General features: G+C 45.1%; 2 protein-coding genes across 2 annotated transcripts; one reads left to right on the top strand and one right to left on the bottom strand.

The window, feature by feature from the left end:
* Positions 1 to 203: 203 nt before the first annotated feature.
* Positions 204 to 2,601, top strand: LOC120701168. The gene is made up of 3 exons (XM_039985311.1): positions 204 to 231; positions 1,551 to 2,447; positions 2,555 to 2,601. Exons 2-3 carry the CDS (start codon positions 1,562 to 1,564, stop codon positions 2,599 to 2,601), a joined length of 933 nt encoding a protein of 310 aa, XP_039841245.1. The 5' UTR covers positions 204 to 231; positions 1,551 to 1,561.
* A 3,996-nt stretch (positions 2,602 to 6,597) lies between these two features.
* On the bottom strand, positions 6,598 to 14,803 carry LOC120700267 (ATPase 11, plasma membrane-type-like). The gene is made up of 21 exons (XM_039984494.1): positions 14,407 to 14,803; positions 13,852 to 13,971; positions 13,658 to 13,756; positions 13,404 to 13,541; positions 12,473 to 12,607; positions 12,201 to 12,380; positions 11,904 to 12,110; positions 11,661 to 11,780; positions 11,464 to 11,583; positions 11,254 to 11,376; positions 11,017 to 11,121; positions 10,746 to 10,890; positions 10,367 to 10,531; positions 10,045 to 10,283; positions 9,930 to 9,962; positions 9,604 to 9,685; positions 9,355 to 9,515; positions 7,646 to 7,831; positions 7,382 to 7,564; positions 7,114 to 7,292; positions 6,598 to 6,880 (listed from the first exon to the last, which is right to left on the bottom strand). Exons 1-21 carry the CDS (start codon positions 14,458 to 14,460, stop codon positions 6,784 to 6,786), a joined length of 2,871 nt encoding a protein of 956 aa, XP_039840428.1. The 5' UTR covers positions 14,461 to 14,803; the 3' UTR covers positions 6,598 to 6,783.
* Between the last annotated feature and the right edge of the window lie 1,365 nt (positions 14,804 to 16,168).

The raw sequence follows: 16,168 nt of genomic DNA, 5'->3' as shown, positions 1-16,168 counted from the left end.
GGGAGCGCAAAGCCGACGGGAAGCACCCCAGCGCCGCCACGACGTTCCCCACCGACGCCGCCATTCCCGGCCAGTGCCGGTACCGGCCCGAAGGGTACCGGTACCCTCGCCGCCCATCGTCGCCGCCGGATCCATGTCTCGCCAACCCGGACTTCCTCACCTCCATCCTCAACTCCATCGACGCCATGGCACCTGCAGGGTCGAGCTCCTCTGCGCCCCCTTCCACGGATGGTTTGCACCTCCATCTCCATACCTTCCTCTCTCTCTGTTGTACTAGAACTAGGATGAACCCCATGTTTATCTACTAGAAGATATACCCGTACTCGATCTTGTATGCCTAGATATCGATCCACTGTAGAACCCTAGAATCTTGGTAACTAACAATGGTATCACTCGCCGATCTAGTGCATAGATCGGGTTTTGGGATAGAGTTTAGAAGGAGAAAGAATTGTTTTCGATGCAAATCGAAGAAAGAACCTCGAATTGATCTCGGATTGACCGAGATCCCCAATCCAGAAACCCTAACCCTAAAAGAGAACCCCGGGAAAAGGGTGGAACTTACCTTTCCCGGTCAAGAACCACTGCGCGCGTCATTGCTCGTCGGCGCGCGCACAAGAACCCGGTCGCCGGACGCCGTCGTGCCGTCGTCTCGGGACCCGGCCCGGATCCAGAACATGGGCACCATCCACGGCCACCTCGATGGCCGCGCGCTCACTGGGCGAGCGTCGCGCGCCGGCGAGGGAGCCATGGCGGCGCCACCACCTTTCCCTGGCGCCGGCCGCCGTCGGCGTCGCCTCCACTCGCTGGAGCGTGAGAAACGGGGAGGGGGGGAAAGAAATGAGCCGCTAGGGTTTGGGCAGGACACCGTGCGGGTTTTGTTCCGCCGGAATGGACGGACGGCCGTCGGATCAGATCCGACGGCCAGGATCTCTCGCCGGCAGACTGGGCCAAATGAGGCCTAAGAGGGCGCTCGCGGCGGCCACGCCGGGCCGATTCCGCGGCCCGGTCGTCGGCTGCTGGGCCGCGGGCCCAGGCGCGGGGGAGCGGCCGCGCGGAAACGGGCCGTGGGCCGTTTTTCCGTCTCGGGCCGCATGAACAGTTCCAGAATTCGCTTTTTCTTTTATTTCAGAAGCATTTTGAATATGAATTTGCTTAGAATTTGATCTCTGTAAATAAATGCACCAACGTGTATTATTTTTAGAGCAGAAATTTACAAGAATTATGCTTCTGAATATTTAGAATTTTACATGTTTCCGCTGCAAAGAATTTATTTTGTCTCTATGTTAACTTGAACCAACGAGATAATTGATATAGAGGCCTATAGAATTTATTTCTCAGAATTTTTAGTATATTATAATGTTGTAATTTCTGACCAAAGTTGACATTGCAATATTATAATTTTGTTCAGAATTTTGTATACATTATATCTTTTTCTGCCCAACGGTGATTTAAATTTAATGTACAGATTATTGCATGTTTTAATTTTGACCAACGTTAAATTGATACACGCATTTATTGTTGTCCTCACAAATTTTGAATTCAAATTTCAGGCTCCAATGCTATGACTTATGTGAATGCCATTCCTGAACTGGATGGCAACAACTATGGGAAATGGTACCAGAAATTGGAGATAGCTCTGGCGATGGCCAATATAGATTTGGCCATCACAACGCCAGCTCCACAAGAACCAGAAAAGCCCGTAAGGGCACAGAATGAAGAAGCTGCTGCTTGGGCTATCCGAGAGAAGAATTATGACTCTGCTATGATCAGATATGATGCTGACAAGACACGTTGGAATGATTCCAACCGCAAGTGTCTTATGGTCATGAAGGGTTCCACTTCAGATGCCATCAAGATGGCGATCCCAGATTGTGACACCGCTTCAGAATATTTAGCAAAGGTGAAGAGTCAGTTTACTGGTTCTTTCAAGACTTATGCTGCCATTCTTGCTGAGCAGCTTATCACCAAGAAATACACTGGCGGTGGCATCAGAGAACATATCTTAGAAATGAGCCACATGGCCAACAAGCTTAAGACAATGGACATGCCTTTGCCAGAAAAGTTCATTGTTCAGCTGGTCTTCAAGTCCCTACCAAAAGCGTTTGAGGCATTTCATGTCAACTATAACGCTTTTCCAGAAGATTGGGGTATTGACAAGCTGATTGGCATGTGTGTTCAAGAAGAAGATTGCCTTAAGAACTCCAATGGTGGTGAGCTTGCTTTTCAAGTTCAACACAAGAAAAAGAATTTTCAGAATAAGAACTTTCAGCATAACAAGAGACCTTTCCCACCAGGCAAGAATCAGCATGAGAGTGGTCCTTCCAGACCACCTCCACAGAAAGACTGGGAAAATTTTCCAGTTGAACAAGACCAGTGCCTGAAGTGCAAAAAGAGAGGGCACTACAAGAGGGACTGCCCACAATTCCTGAAAGAGTTGTTAAGAAAGGGTGATGACACCATTACTTTTGTAGATGAATCCCTGTATTTAAGTTATGACAAATCCACTTGGTGGATTGATTCTGGTGCAACTACTCATGTTGCTAATTCTTTACAGGGATCAAGTATGAGGAGGACCCTACCAAGAGGCGCAAGAAGAATTAAAGTTGAAAACGGTGTAGAAGCTGAAGTCGAAGCCATTGCAGAATTTCATTTAGAATTACATAGTGGTTTTGTACTTTGTTTGAGAGATGTTCTTTATGTACCGTCTTTGCAACGAAACTTAATAAGTGTGTCTAAATTAGATGATGACGCTATTGCTTGTCATTTTGGTGATGGCAAGTGTAAGATACAAGTTAATTCAGAATGTGTTGGTCTTGCCTTCCGACAAGACAAATTATATTTGCTTTCATTATCTGAGAATGTGAATGCAGTATGTTCTGGGAATAAAAATGCCTCCTCATATGAGAATGTTACTAAGAAACGCAAACGAATTGATGCAATTTCGTTAAAATTATGGCACTGTCGTTTAGGCCATATTTCGAGGGGGAGAATAGAGCGCTTAGTGACAGCATCAATTCTTCCACCGTTAGAATTTTCAGATTTAGAACAATGTATTGATTGCATTAAAGGAAAATTCGTTAAGAACATAAAGAAAGGTGCCAAACGAAGTGCGGGAATTCTAGAAATAATTCACACAGATATATGTGGACCATTCCCTGTCACTACTGTAGATGGTTATGTTTCTTTCATAACATTTACAGACGATTACTCGCGTTATGGCTACATTTATCCAATTAAAGAACGATCAGAAGCATTGGATAAATTCAAGATATTCAAAGCAGAAGTAGAAAACCAACATGATTTAAAGATTAAGATAGTCAGATCCGACCGTGGGGGAGAGTACTACGGTCAACACACCCCCTATGGCCAAGTTCCATGACCTTTTGCAAGGTTCCTTATGGAAAATGGCATAGTTGCCCAGTATTCTACACCGGGCGAGCCTCAGCAGAACGGAATAGCAGAAAGAAGAAACCGTACCCTGATGGATATGGTCAGAAGTATGATGAGCTACTCCACGTTACCGATTAATTTGTGGATGGAGGCGTTAAAAACCGCCATTTACATTCCTAATCGGGTGCCAAGTAAATCGGTGCCGAAAACACCGTATGAACTATGGACAGGAAGAGAACCCTCGCTTAATCATTTTCGCGTATGGGGCTGTCCAGCTGAGGCCAAAGTGTTTAATCCGAACATTGGAAAGCTAGATCCCAAGACAGTCAGTTGCCATTTTATTGGCTATCCAGAAAAGTCTAAGGGATATCGCTTTTATTGTCCCGACAGACACACAAAGTTTGTAGAAACAAGACACGCTGCCTTCTTAGAAGATCAGATGATCAGGGGGAGCATAGTAGCCAGAAAAATCGACCTTGAGGAGAAGCGGGTATACGTTCCCACTCCGATGATTCAAGAGCCTTATTTCTCGTTACCTGTGGTTGTGGCACCGATAGAGCAGGAAACTGCAGTGCCAACACCTGCTGTCAGTCTACTTGACGTTGCAGTGCAAGAAACTGCAGTGCCACCACCTGTTGTTGGTTCTGCTAGCTTGGCATTAAATGGAAATGAGGACCCTGTTCCTCAGGACCAAATAGAACCCGTTGCCATGGATGAGGGGGAGCAACAACAGCCTCCTGTGCAAGAAATACCAGTCGCAGTGGCCCCGAGAAGGTCACAAAGAACTAGGAAACCAGCTATTTTTAAAGACTATGAAGTCTATCATAGTGAAGAAATACAGAATGAGGGTGATCCCACCTCTTTTGAAGAAGCCATGAAAAGCACCAATTCATCCAAATGGTTTGCAGCCATGGAAGATGAAATGAGATCCATGAATACCAATAAAGTTTGTGACTTAGAAGAAATTCCCAAAGGAGCCAAAACAGTAGGCTGCAAGTGGGTCTACAAAACGAAATGTGACTCCAAAGGGAACATAGAAAGACATAAAGCGCGGCCCGTGGCAAAAGGCTTCACGCAAAGAGAAGGAATAGATTACAATGAAACATTCTCTCCGGTCTCATGTAAAGACTCTTTCAGAATAATAATGGCCTTAGTGGCACATTATGATTTAGAATTGCATCAGATGGATGTGAAGACGGCATTTCTAAATGGGGATTTGTATGAAGATGTCTACCTGGCACAGCCCAAAGGTTTTGTCATGGAAGGCAAAGAAAATTTAGGATGCCGCTTGAGAAAATCGATTTATGGCTTGAAGCAAGCCTCGAGGCAGTGGTACTTGAAATTTGATGAAACAATTAGAAAGTTTGGATTTAAAGAAAATGAAGAGGACAATTGTATTTATGCGAAGTTCAAGAACGGAAAATTTATTTTCCTCATCTTGTATGTGGATGACATTCTGCTAGCTAGCAGTGATGTTAATCTACTACTGGAGACAAAGAAATTCTTGTCCTCGAAATTTGATATGAAAGATCTTGGTGAAGCTTCGTTCGTCTTAGGAATTGAGATTCACCGAGATAGAAGAAGAGGGGTTTTAGGATTATCACAAAAGGCATACTTAGAAAAGATATTAAAGAAATACGGTATGCATGCGAGCAAGCCCACACCTGCTCCAATAGTCAAGGGCGACAGTTTCGGGAAACATCAATGTCCCAAGAACCAGTATGAGCTCGAGCAAATGAAGGCAGTGCCTTATGCTTCAGCTGTCAGAAGCTTACAGTATGCACAAGTGTGCACACGCCCTGACTTAAGTTTCGTTACCGGGGTACTTGGCAAATACCAGAGTAATCCAGGCATAGAGCACTAGAAAATGGTAAAGAAAGCTTTGCGCTATGTAAGGGGCACAACTGGCCTCATGCTAACATATAGAAAATCAGAAACTTTAGAAATAGAAGGGTATTCAGATTCAGATTTTGCAGGAGATGCAGATGATAGAAAGTCCACATCTGGATACATCTTCACTCTTGCAAAAGGAGCAATATCGTGGAAAAGCTCCAAACAGACAGTTACAGCATCCTCCACGATGTATGCTGAATTTGTGGCATGTTATGAGGCCTCGGGGCAGGTCACATGGCTAAAGAAATTCGTACCCGGATTGAAAGTGGTCGACAGCATAGAAAAACCACTGAAATTATACTGCGACAACGAGCCAGCAGTATTCTATGCTCATAACAACAAGTCGAGTGGTGCTGCCAAACACATCGACATTAAGTTTTATGTTGTTAAGGAGCAAAGTCCAGGATCAAACTATTTGTCTAGAACATATCAGAACGAACAAGATGTTAGCGGATCCGCTTACAAAAGGCCTACCACCCAATGTGTTCAGAGAACACTTAGCCGGCATGGGTTTAAGGGAAAACCTATGATTCCTGGACAAAGAGGGCCCTAGAATAAGACTCTGTTTCAGACCAGAAAAGTGATTGTGGCTGTTAATCTGACAGTAATAACTGTCATGACGAGGCACGCCCTATACACTGATCTGCGATGGGATGAACCAAACTCAGATAAAGAACAAGAATAAAAAAATAAGAGATCAAGGGGAGAATGTTGGATATGATCTCCAGGCCCGATCCAAAGATCGGGCCAAATCCCCTTTGATGGCGCCCTGATCGGGGGCGCCCAGTCATTATGGCTGGTGGGCCCCCGTCGCCTGCGCTATATAGAATAGGAGGGGGGCCGGGGCACGAACGCTCAAGTTGACCGCTGCCAAACCCCTCTCCCACAAACCCTACCGATCTAAGGGAGCGCAAGGCCGACGAGAAGCACCCCAGCACCGCCACGACGTTCCCCACCAACGCCGCCGTTCCCGGCCAGTGCCGGTACCGGCCCGAAGGGTACCGGTACCCTCGCCGCCCATCGTCGCCGCCGGATCCACGTCTCGCCAACCCGGACTTCCTCGCCTCCATCCTCGACTCCATCGACGCCATGGCACCCGCGGGGTCGAGCTCCTCTGCGCCCCCTTCCACGGATGGTTTGCACCTCCATCTCCATACCTTCCTCTCTCTCTCTCCTACTAGAACTAGGATGAACCCCATGTTTATCTACTAGAAGATATACCCGTACTCGATCTTGTATGCCTAGATATCGATCCAGTGTAGAACCCTAGAATCTTTGTAACTAACAACCCATGCATCCCATTTCCCATGGATGGCTGATTACAAAAAGACTGATTACAGAGATCAAGCGATTCCGTCTCATTCCAAGTACTTGTCGGGTGATATGATTCCAGTTCAGTCAGTTAAATAAAACAAAGAGAGGCCAGCCACCATCAAATTCACACTTCGGTGGCCAAAAAGAAAAAAAGATAAAAGAATCCCTTCTTCTGGACAGGCAATATCAAACCGTGTAGGACTGCTGGATGGTCTCGATGTCAAGCCCCTTCAGCTTCACAACAGACTCCACATGTCCCTTGAGTGTGTGAAGCTCCCGCAGTCTGCAACAATCATCCACAACCCCATCAATCAACTTCACATAAATATCAAGCAACCTTTAAGTCCTCTAATAAATAACTATTGCCTACCAGTAGTGTACCACAAATGGATCTATCAGTAGTAATAATAATGCATTCATAGGGGAAAAAGGACATGGGTGGGCCTAAAGATTAGTATACATAAGAAAGCACGAACTGTTGTTGGTATTGAGCAACAAAGTCATATGTGGCCCTACCTTGCAATCTCAGCCCTCCTCTTCGCCTCTTCAGCCATCTGGTTCAGCTCGTTGTACCCAGCCTTCTCTGGGAACATCTTGGCATCCGGTGCCTGCAGCCCATGGAGGGTCCTCTGTGCATGTGCCCACTTCAGCTCCCTCTCCTCCTTGCCAAAGTCCTTCTTCCTTGTGAACGCAATCTACAGGAAGATGATGTCCGTTAACCACACTCATGATACCCAACACTCCAATACACACCTGGCGACAATGCATATTATTAGTTGATTACCCTTTGCTCAATGACCAGATCCCATGCTTTCCCACTAAGAGCATATTGGATGAGGAACTTGATGATATCGAGTGGGAAGTAGAAGATGATGTTGTAAAGCCACACAATACCAGCCCAGCCCCACCCAATGCCTTTGATTGAAGTGAATGCCCAGTCAGCATACACAGCAATCACTGTAGCAATCTGCAAGCAAAGGTGAGATTTTAGCTCGATGCAACTTATAACTCATGACGTACTTCAAAAGGAAAGGGAGTAAGAGCTCACCAGCTGCGCAACCAAGAATGCAAAGACCAGTAGAAACCCTGGTCGCTCAATAAATGACCAGCTCCGGGACCTTGTCACGAAGATGAGAGCTTGGCTGATGGTGCTGACTTGCAGGTAAACAGCAGAGGCAAGCTTCTGGAAATCATCTTGAGCAGTCTTCTCAAGGCTTTCAACATGAAATATTCTCTGAAATATTTTAATAGAAGTAAGCAAAAATGGAGGAGAAGTATATTAGTACCTATCTTCAAAAATAAGGGTGATGTTCAAAGTTGTACTAACTACCGTGGGATTAAGCTGATGAGCCATACAATGAAGCTTTGGGAGAGGGTTATCGAGCATCGCCTAAGAAGAGTGACAAGTGTGACCCAAAACCAATTTGGGTTCATGCCTGGAAGGTTAACCATGGAGGCGATTTTCTTAATACGACAATTGATGGAGAGATATAGGGAACAGAAGAAGGACTTGCACATGGTCTTCATTGACTTTGAGAAGGCATATGACAAAGTACCAAGAAATGTCATGTGGTGGGCCTTGGAGAAGCACAAAGTCCCAACTAAGTACATTACCCTCATTAAGGATATGTACAAGGATGCGACGACGTTTGTCCAGACATGTGATGGCAACACTACTGACTTTTCTATTAACATAGGCCTACACCAGGGGTCAGCATTGAGCCCTTATTTATTTGCTTTAGTGATGGATGAGGTCGCAAGGGATATACAAGGTGAGATCTCTTGGTGTATGCTCTTTGCTGATGATGTGGTGCTAGTTGACGAGAGTAGGGCAGGAGTTAATAGAAAGTTAGAGCTGTGGAGACGCACGTTAGAGTCGAAAGGGTTCAGACTTAGTAGGACCAAGACCGAGTACATGATGTGCGATTTCAGCGCGACTAGGCATGAGGGGGGAGACGTTAGTCTAGATGGATAAGTGGTGGTCCAGAAGGATACTTTTCGGTATTTAGGATCGGTGCTACAAAAGGATGGCGACATTGATGAAGATGTTAGGCATAGAATTTCAGCTGGCTGGTTGAAATGGCGGCAAGCTTCTGGCATCCTTTGTGACAAGAGGGTGCCACAAAAGGTAAAAGGCAAATTTTATAGGACAACAATTCGTCCGGCGATGCTATACGGTGCTGAATGTTGACCTACAAAAAGGCGACATGTCCAGCAACTGAGTGTAGCAGAGATGCGGATGTTGCGGTGGTTTTGCGGGCACACAAGGAGGGATAGAGTCCGGAACGAAGTTATTCGGGATAGGGTCGGAGTGGCACCAATTGAGGAAAAACTTACCCAGCATCGGCTGAGATGGTTTGGACATGTCCAACGAAGGCCTCCTGAGGCGCCGGTGCGTAATGGGGTTCTTGAGCGGGTCGATAATGTAAAGAGGGGTAGAGGTAGACATAAACTGACGTGGGATGAGTCGGTTAAGAGAGACCTTAAGGATTGGAATATCTCTAAAGAGATAGCTTTGGATAGGAGCGCTTGGAGACTAGCTATCAATGTGCCTGAACCTTGAACTTATTTCTTTCGGGTTTCATCTCTAACCTACCCCAACTTGCTTGGGAAAAAAAGGCTATGTTGTTGTTGTTGTAAGCAAAAATAAGTAAAGTCCCTGAAAAGTATAGAAGTTCTCTAGCCAATTCTGACGTTTAAAACAATCATAGATTCACTGAAATCCAAATGCAGTTAACACATGATCAAAATCCTTACTGGGAAAAAGTCTGTCTTGTATGCAGCCCAAAAGAAGATAACAGTCATCATTGCCTGATATCCACCAAGGACAACTCCAGTTGTGAAAATTTCAGCCAGCTTCCAGCTGTCAGGTAGTGGGGATGGTTTTACACGATCCTTTGATATAGTCATTATGGTACCTATTCATCACACCAAATGGTCAAACAGCATTAGAACCTTTCCTGGTTTATACTTCAATTTCTTTCAAAGACAGAGGGAGGAAAGTACCATCATTTAGAATTGCTATGATTAGGACCATGAATGGTGGGAAATCAAATTTCCAAATGAGGGCAAGGAGCATAAATCCAAGCTGTCAAGTTTAAGGAAAAAGAAAGTGGTAGTTAAGCCTTCAAGCAATATTGCAGGATCCATGCATATGATTTCAATCCTAGATGAATATATTATACGAGGCATGCATGGGAATATCACAAACAGTTCTGATTCTGTTGAATTCAGTAGAAATTTAATTCCAAACAGAATCCCAGAATCAGCACACAATGATCTAAAAGTTTCAGTTCGGAAGTACTGACTACTGACGCACAAGGAAAACTTACCACGATACGGATGGTTATCGACACAGCATAGATCTGCCATAATAAAAATGCATTAGAGAAATAGCACAAGGAAAAACATAACATAATTGAGAGCGGACTTCCACTTCTAGCATACCGTGTAATTCTTCATACGCTGGAAAATTGCGCGACTGGTGAGCACAGCACTAATGATAACACTAAGTCCAGGTTCTGTGAGGACAATATCTGAAGCACTCCTAGCTGCATCAGTTGCATCAGCAACAGCAATACCAATATCAGCTTTCTTTAGGGCTGGAGCATCATTTACTCCATCACCAGTCATTCCACAGATATGCTTCCGTGCTTGCAGACGTTTCACAATCTCATACTTGTGTTCTGGAGATAAACAGTTACTCAATTAATCCAGAATCAAATATTTATGCCTCCTCCCAACAATATTTATTCCTTAAAAACCATACCAGGGAATACACCAGCGAAACCATCAGCTTTCTCGATGAGATCATCAACTGGTAAAGCAGCAATAGACTCATCCTTGTTCTGTCCTAACAAAGCAGAAGAAGGATACATATTTGTACCCATTCCAAGGCGACGGCCTGTTTCCTTTCCGATCGCCAGCTGATCACCTGAAAATTAGAAAACAAATCAAAACACTTGAGATCAAGAGAAACCAAGAAGTCATGTCAGTGTGATGAAGCCCCCACCAGGCCATAATGTACTTCTAACAAAATATGTTCTGTTGATGAGTAGTATTACATCAAAAGCACATTCCCTCAGAAATAAGAAATTGTATAAATAGAAAGTGAACCATTTTTTTATACTGTTCAGCTGGTTTCATACCTGTGATCATCTTGACATTAACTCCAAGGTTCAGTGCCCTTCGAATTGTTTCAGCACTGTCATGTCTTGGAGGGTCAAAAAGTGGCATGAGACCAACGAAGTGCCATGGGCCACCAGGACTTTCTTTCCTCCCCTCAGGTACTTCCTACGTAAGAATAGAACAGCTCACCACTAAGACAACATATGCATAAAACTGGTAAAATCTACAAGCTACATCCAAGATATGCAAAGTGGAGAGCAAGCCAAGATATAAGCTGCATTGTCTTCTCACCTGATATGCGACAGCAAGTGATCTAAGTCCACGCTCTGCAAATTTATCAATCACAGCATGAACCCTCCTCTCTATCTCTGATTTGTTGTGAGCCAGATGGAGAATCTGTAGCTCATTCATTAAGTATATGGCATGATGTTATATTATGCAATGATACATAGATCTGAATGAAATGCTTTCATAAGGAAATGCAGAGATATCAAGGCATAATTAGTTGATGCTTGATTCATGTGGTACCTGCTCAGGTGCACCCTTACTAACACGGAACATTTTGCTATCACTGTCGATGTATGTCAATGCTGTTCTTTTGTCAGTAGGATTGAATGGCAGGAAGTGAACTTCTTGGATACCAGCACGTGCCTTCACGAAAACATAAACAGAGTCAGTTCATCATATAAGGAATGTAATCATTAGTCTCTGCTAAGAGCCTTTAACACTGCAGCATACTTCTTTAGGATCAGCTAGCATCCCAACTATAGCAGTATCAATAGCATCTTGGTTTTCTGTACGAGATGCTCTAGCAGCCATGAGAATCACTTGATCCTGAGTAATGCCTCTTTCAAAAACCTGGATTACAAACTTAAAGTTATTTAAACCATACATGAGATAGCTAAGAGAATGCTAAATGGTTGTTCTTGTCTCACCTCAACAAGGTTCTTGTCCACAGTAAGCTTGTTCAGGGTCAATGTTCCAGTTTTATCACTGCAAAGAACATCCATGCCAGCCATCTCCTCGATTGCAGTCATTCTCTTTGTGATAGCTCCCTGGATAAACATTATCAAACTAATTAATATTATATCAACAGAGGTAAAAAAAAGTGAAATGCGATGATATGATCATCCATAGAAAAATAGAACTACAACAGATGTGATGATCCATTAACAAACCTGTTGAGACAAACGGTGCGACCCAATAGCCATAGTTACAGATAAGACTGTTGGCATGGCTATGGGGATGCCTCCAATTAGAAGGACTAGGAGATTGTCGATCCCAGGGCGGTACGCCCTGTGCTGGATAGGATACATGACAATGATCTCAACAAACATTCCCACAGCAATTGAGCATATACAGAAGTTCCCAATAGACGTCAAGACCTGCACCAATCAAGTAACAATATAAGCAATGGTATACATTGACAATTCGGTTCAGAATACATGCATATGAGACAGAGCTGTCTATCTTGCCTTCTGGAAATGGCCAACTTGGTTCGTGGAGTCAACAAGGTGTGCAGCCTTTCCGAAGAAAGTGTGAACACCAGTGGCAATCACAACAGCTTCAATTTCACCTTGCTTGACCGTCGAACCAGAATAGACGCCGTCACCAGGACCTTTGGTGACCGGGAGTGATTCTCCAGTAAGGGCAGACTAATTTCATGCAAGAGAAGTTATGAGGAAAAAAATCACTATGGATCATCAAAGGCTAAGTGGTTTAAGAAAGTGATGACAATGCGAAGAACCTGATCGATCTTCAAAGGATCCCCCTCAAGGAGGCGTGCATCTGCAGGTATAATGTCTCCTAGTTTAATACTGACAATGTCTCCTGGTACAAGAATGGCTGCCTCTTCCTCAGTCCATCGGCCATCACGAAGAACCTGATGAAAAATAAGTCGGTTCAGACCATTGTAAGGGCTCAGTAGCAAGGTTTTTAAAGCGGTAAGGCGAGGCGAGGCGATGCGCCACCGCTCGGACGCCTAGGCAATAAGGCGGCGAGGCGAGGCGACGCCTTATTTATTCGTAAAACACATTCATTTACCTCTAAAACACATACATTTACCTGTAAAAGAAAAGAAAAAATAGAAGATCACTGGGCCTAGAGGTGCAAAATAGGCCCATTAAGTCGGCCCAACCCAATTGAACCCATCCCCCACCCCCTCACGCGCTCCACCTTATCGCCAATGTCCCCAACCCTACCGGCCGCCCATCCCCCATCCCGCCGACTCTGCTTCTCCTCAGATCCCGCCGCCTCTGCATCTCCTCCTCCGACCGCGTCGCCGCCGCTGCCTGCCCGCCTCCTCCTCCTCCTCCTCCTCCTCCTCCTCCTCCTCCTCCTCAGCCGCTACCCTCCTCCGCCTCCGCCTCCTTCGTCGCCGTCCACCCCTGCCTCCTCCGCCGCCCGCCTCTGCCTCCTCCGCCACCAGCCGCTGCCTCCACCCGATGCAAGACCGGAGGAGGAGGAGGATGGGAGGAGGAAGGACAGGAGGCGGCGGCGCAGCTCCGTCCCCCGGTGGGGCGGCACTGGAACGCCGGCCAAGGCGAGGAATGGTAAGGCGACGGCGAAGCCCAGCTTTTTTTTCCGCTCGGACGCCGACGCCTTAAAAACCTTGCTTAGTAGACACAATCTTCATGCAAAACATAGCCGGAAACAGCATAGAATGGGTGGTAACGGACCTTGGCTTTAGGAGCAAGACGAGCCATGAGGGCAGCCGCAGCATTGCCAGCATTGTTTTCCTCGATGAAACTAATTGTTGAGTTGATGACAAGCAGAGTTATGATACCAACAAAGTCCTGCCAATCCGGTGGTTTCCCCTGATGACATAACCACAAGACAACTAAAATTAGTAAGATACACCAACTAAAAGAAAACAGGGGGGAAGAGCTTGAAAATGGAATTTGAAGTCTGTCCACAGGTTTCACTGTCTTACCCCTCCATTGGCAAGAGCAATGGCCATGATTGCTGCAGTCTCCATGACCCAGGAGAGTGGATTCCACATGAATCCCAAAAACTTGAGAATTTTGCTCTCCTGCGACCATCAAAATACCAAATTTAAGCAATCATTACATGTGCGAAGCTGACAATTCGACACAACCCGCGTGTCGAGAAAAAGGGTAATCAGACCTCCTTCTCCTCGAGCTTGTTGGGGCCAAAGATTTCAAGGCGCTGCTGCGCCTGCTGGGTCGAGAGACCCTCGCGGCTGCATCTCAGATTCTCGAACACCTCCTCGAGGGGGCAGTTCTCCTGCAGAAAGGATAAGCAGCACCAGTTGAGTGACGCAATAACTCAGGTGAGCAACACCCTCACTGAATTGTAACGAGTTACAGTACGCCCATAATCAGACAGGAGCAGAAATATGTCAATGTCTCGACGACGTAATCCGAATAGATTTGAGAAATAGGCAGAGAAATAGAAAAAATCCCTATGCCAAAATGTCACCTATAATTCGGGAATCCACAGAACAAGGACCCCCAAGGCAGCCTGCAGGTTATCAAAGCCTTTGCTAAAAGATGCGACTTTCGTAGACCATGAACAGCAATCTTTTTTTTTTGAAAGATTCATGAACAACAATCTAGGAAAAGGAGCCGAGAAAGAACAGAAAGGCACAGGCTTTAATTTCCCAAGAAGTCGCCCGTGCAAGGAGTCAAAGAGAAATTTGGAGAGAGAGGGGAGCCATACCAGGTCGACTGCCTCCTTGAGGACGGCCTCGAGGTTGCCCTCCTTGTCAGCCATGGAGGCGGGCTTCCCTCCTCACGGATCTCCTTCCCTTCTCTCCTGTTCGTGCTGCTCCCCTTCCAGATTTATATGCAGCAAACAGGAAAGCGCAGCTAGCTGGGTAATGAGGCTTTTCACCTCCTGATAGATGGATGGATTGGGGTTGGGTGAAACTGCGTGGGCGGGATGGGATGATGTGGTACTGGTGGGGGCGGTGAAGAACTGGCGAAGAAGAAGGGTCATCAGGCAAGTAGAGAGGAGTGGGAGTCCACAACAACACACATGGGATGGATGGGACACGCCCGAGCAAGCAGAGGAGGGGAGACAGACAACCAAGATCTTCTGCTCTGTGGAGAAAAACAAAGAGGGTGTTTAGTGAAATTTTTTGATTTAAAGATCACATCGATTGTTGGACTAGATGTCGGAAGGGTTTTTCGGGCACTAATTAAAAAACTAATTTCAGAACTCGCTTGGAAACCGCGAGGCGAATCTTTTGAGGCATTTGACCGCATCATTAGCACATGTGGGTTACTGTAGCACTTATGGCTAATCACGCACTAATTAGGCTCAAAAGATTCGTTTCATCGTGTACATTCAAATTGTGCAATTAGTTTTGTTGTTTAACTATATTTAATATTTCATGCATGTGTTCAAAGGGGAGAAAAAATTTTGGGCAAAAAAATTTGAGAACTAAACGGCCCCAAAAACAAACGGATAAAAGGAAGAGCAAGCATGGAAACAAAGCCCAAAAATGAAATTTCTATTTCATCATACGACTTCTTCTTTTGAAGTGATGCAGACGTGTCCTGTGGGTTTGGTGATAGAGAGACTTAGCTTGGCTTGCGTGTAAAATGGCGACATAATATTTTGCAGCATTGCCACCGTTTTGCAATCATGTGTTGCACCTTTTCAACGGGCATGTAAAAACTAAAAACCCTTTGATTTAATCTGAAAACCTGTTTGAGCCGAAACAGGTATTTTGTCCATGAACCATTCATAGTTCTTAGACCATATATATGTCACTTTCGTCTCTTGACATTTTGTTCGGCTGGACGTGGCCGGTGGCTGGTATTGCTGGTTGCCTAGTGCTGGTTTGGTGAACAGTGCTGCTTAGTTGTAGCTGAACTCGTCTTGTGCTTTTATGCTATGAAAGCTTGCAATGCACTGTTGCAATTAACCCTGGCGTACGTGTTAGTGTTTGATTCTTTGTTACAGTTGTCAACCAATCATCAACAACACAGCATGCGTGATGAACTTACATTAAACTAAAACCCGGCACAGCCTTACTTAAGACGTGGTGAAGGATCTGAGCACCTGCTGCACATATACATTATCTAGTTTCTGCACCAAATCAACAATTTTAAACGGGGAAGTTAAGGCCGTGTTTAGTTTTTTACATGTAAAATTTTGTGTTGAAATTTTGTAAATAGATTTCATTTAGTACTCCATGCATGTGCCAAAATATTCGATGTGATGTTTTTTTGTGTTTACTGTATTTATGGGTAAAGATGATGAGTAGTAAAATGGTCGTCGTCTGCAAGCAAAGATTTGACCCATCTCAGGGGGCGTTTAGTTCCCAAACAAAAAAATTTTTAGGTGTCATGTCAATGTTTGACCAGATGTCGGAAGGGTTTTTCGAACACTAATTAAAAAATTAATTTCAGAACTTACTTGGAAATCGCGAGACGAATCTTTTGAGGTCTTTGACCGCATCATTAGCACATGT

This window comes from Panicum virgatum, chromosome 3K (assembly GCF_016808335.1).
Source record: "Panicum virgatum strain AP13 chromosome 3K, P.virgatum_v5, whole genome shotgun sequence".
NCBI classification, from domain to species: Eukaryota; Viridiplantae; Streptophyta; class Magnoliopsida; order Poales; family Poaceae; genus Panicum; species Panicum virgatum.
This window is presented reverse-complemented; position numbering and strand designations above follow the sequence as displayed.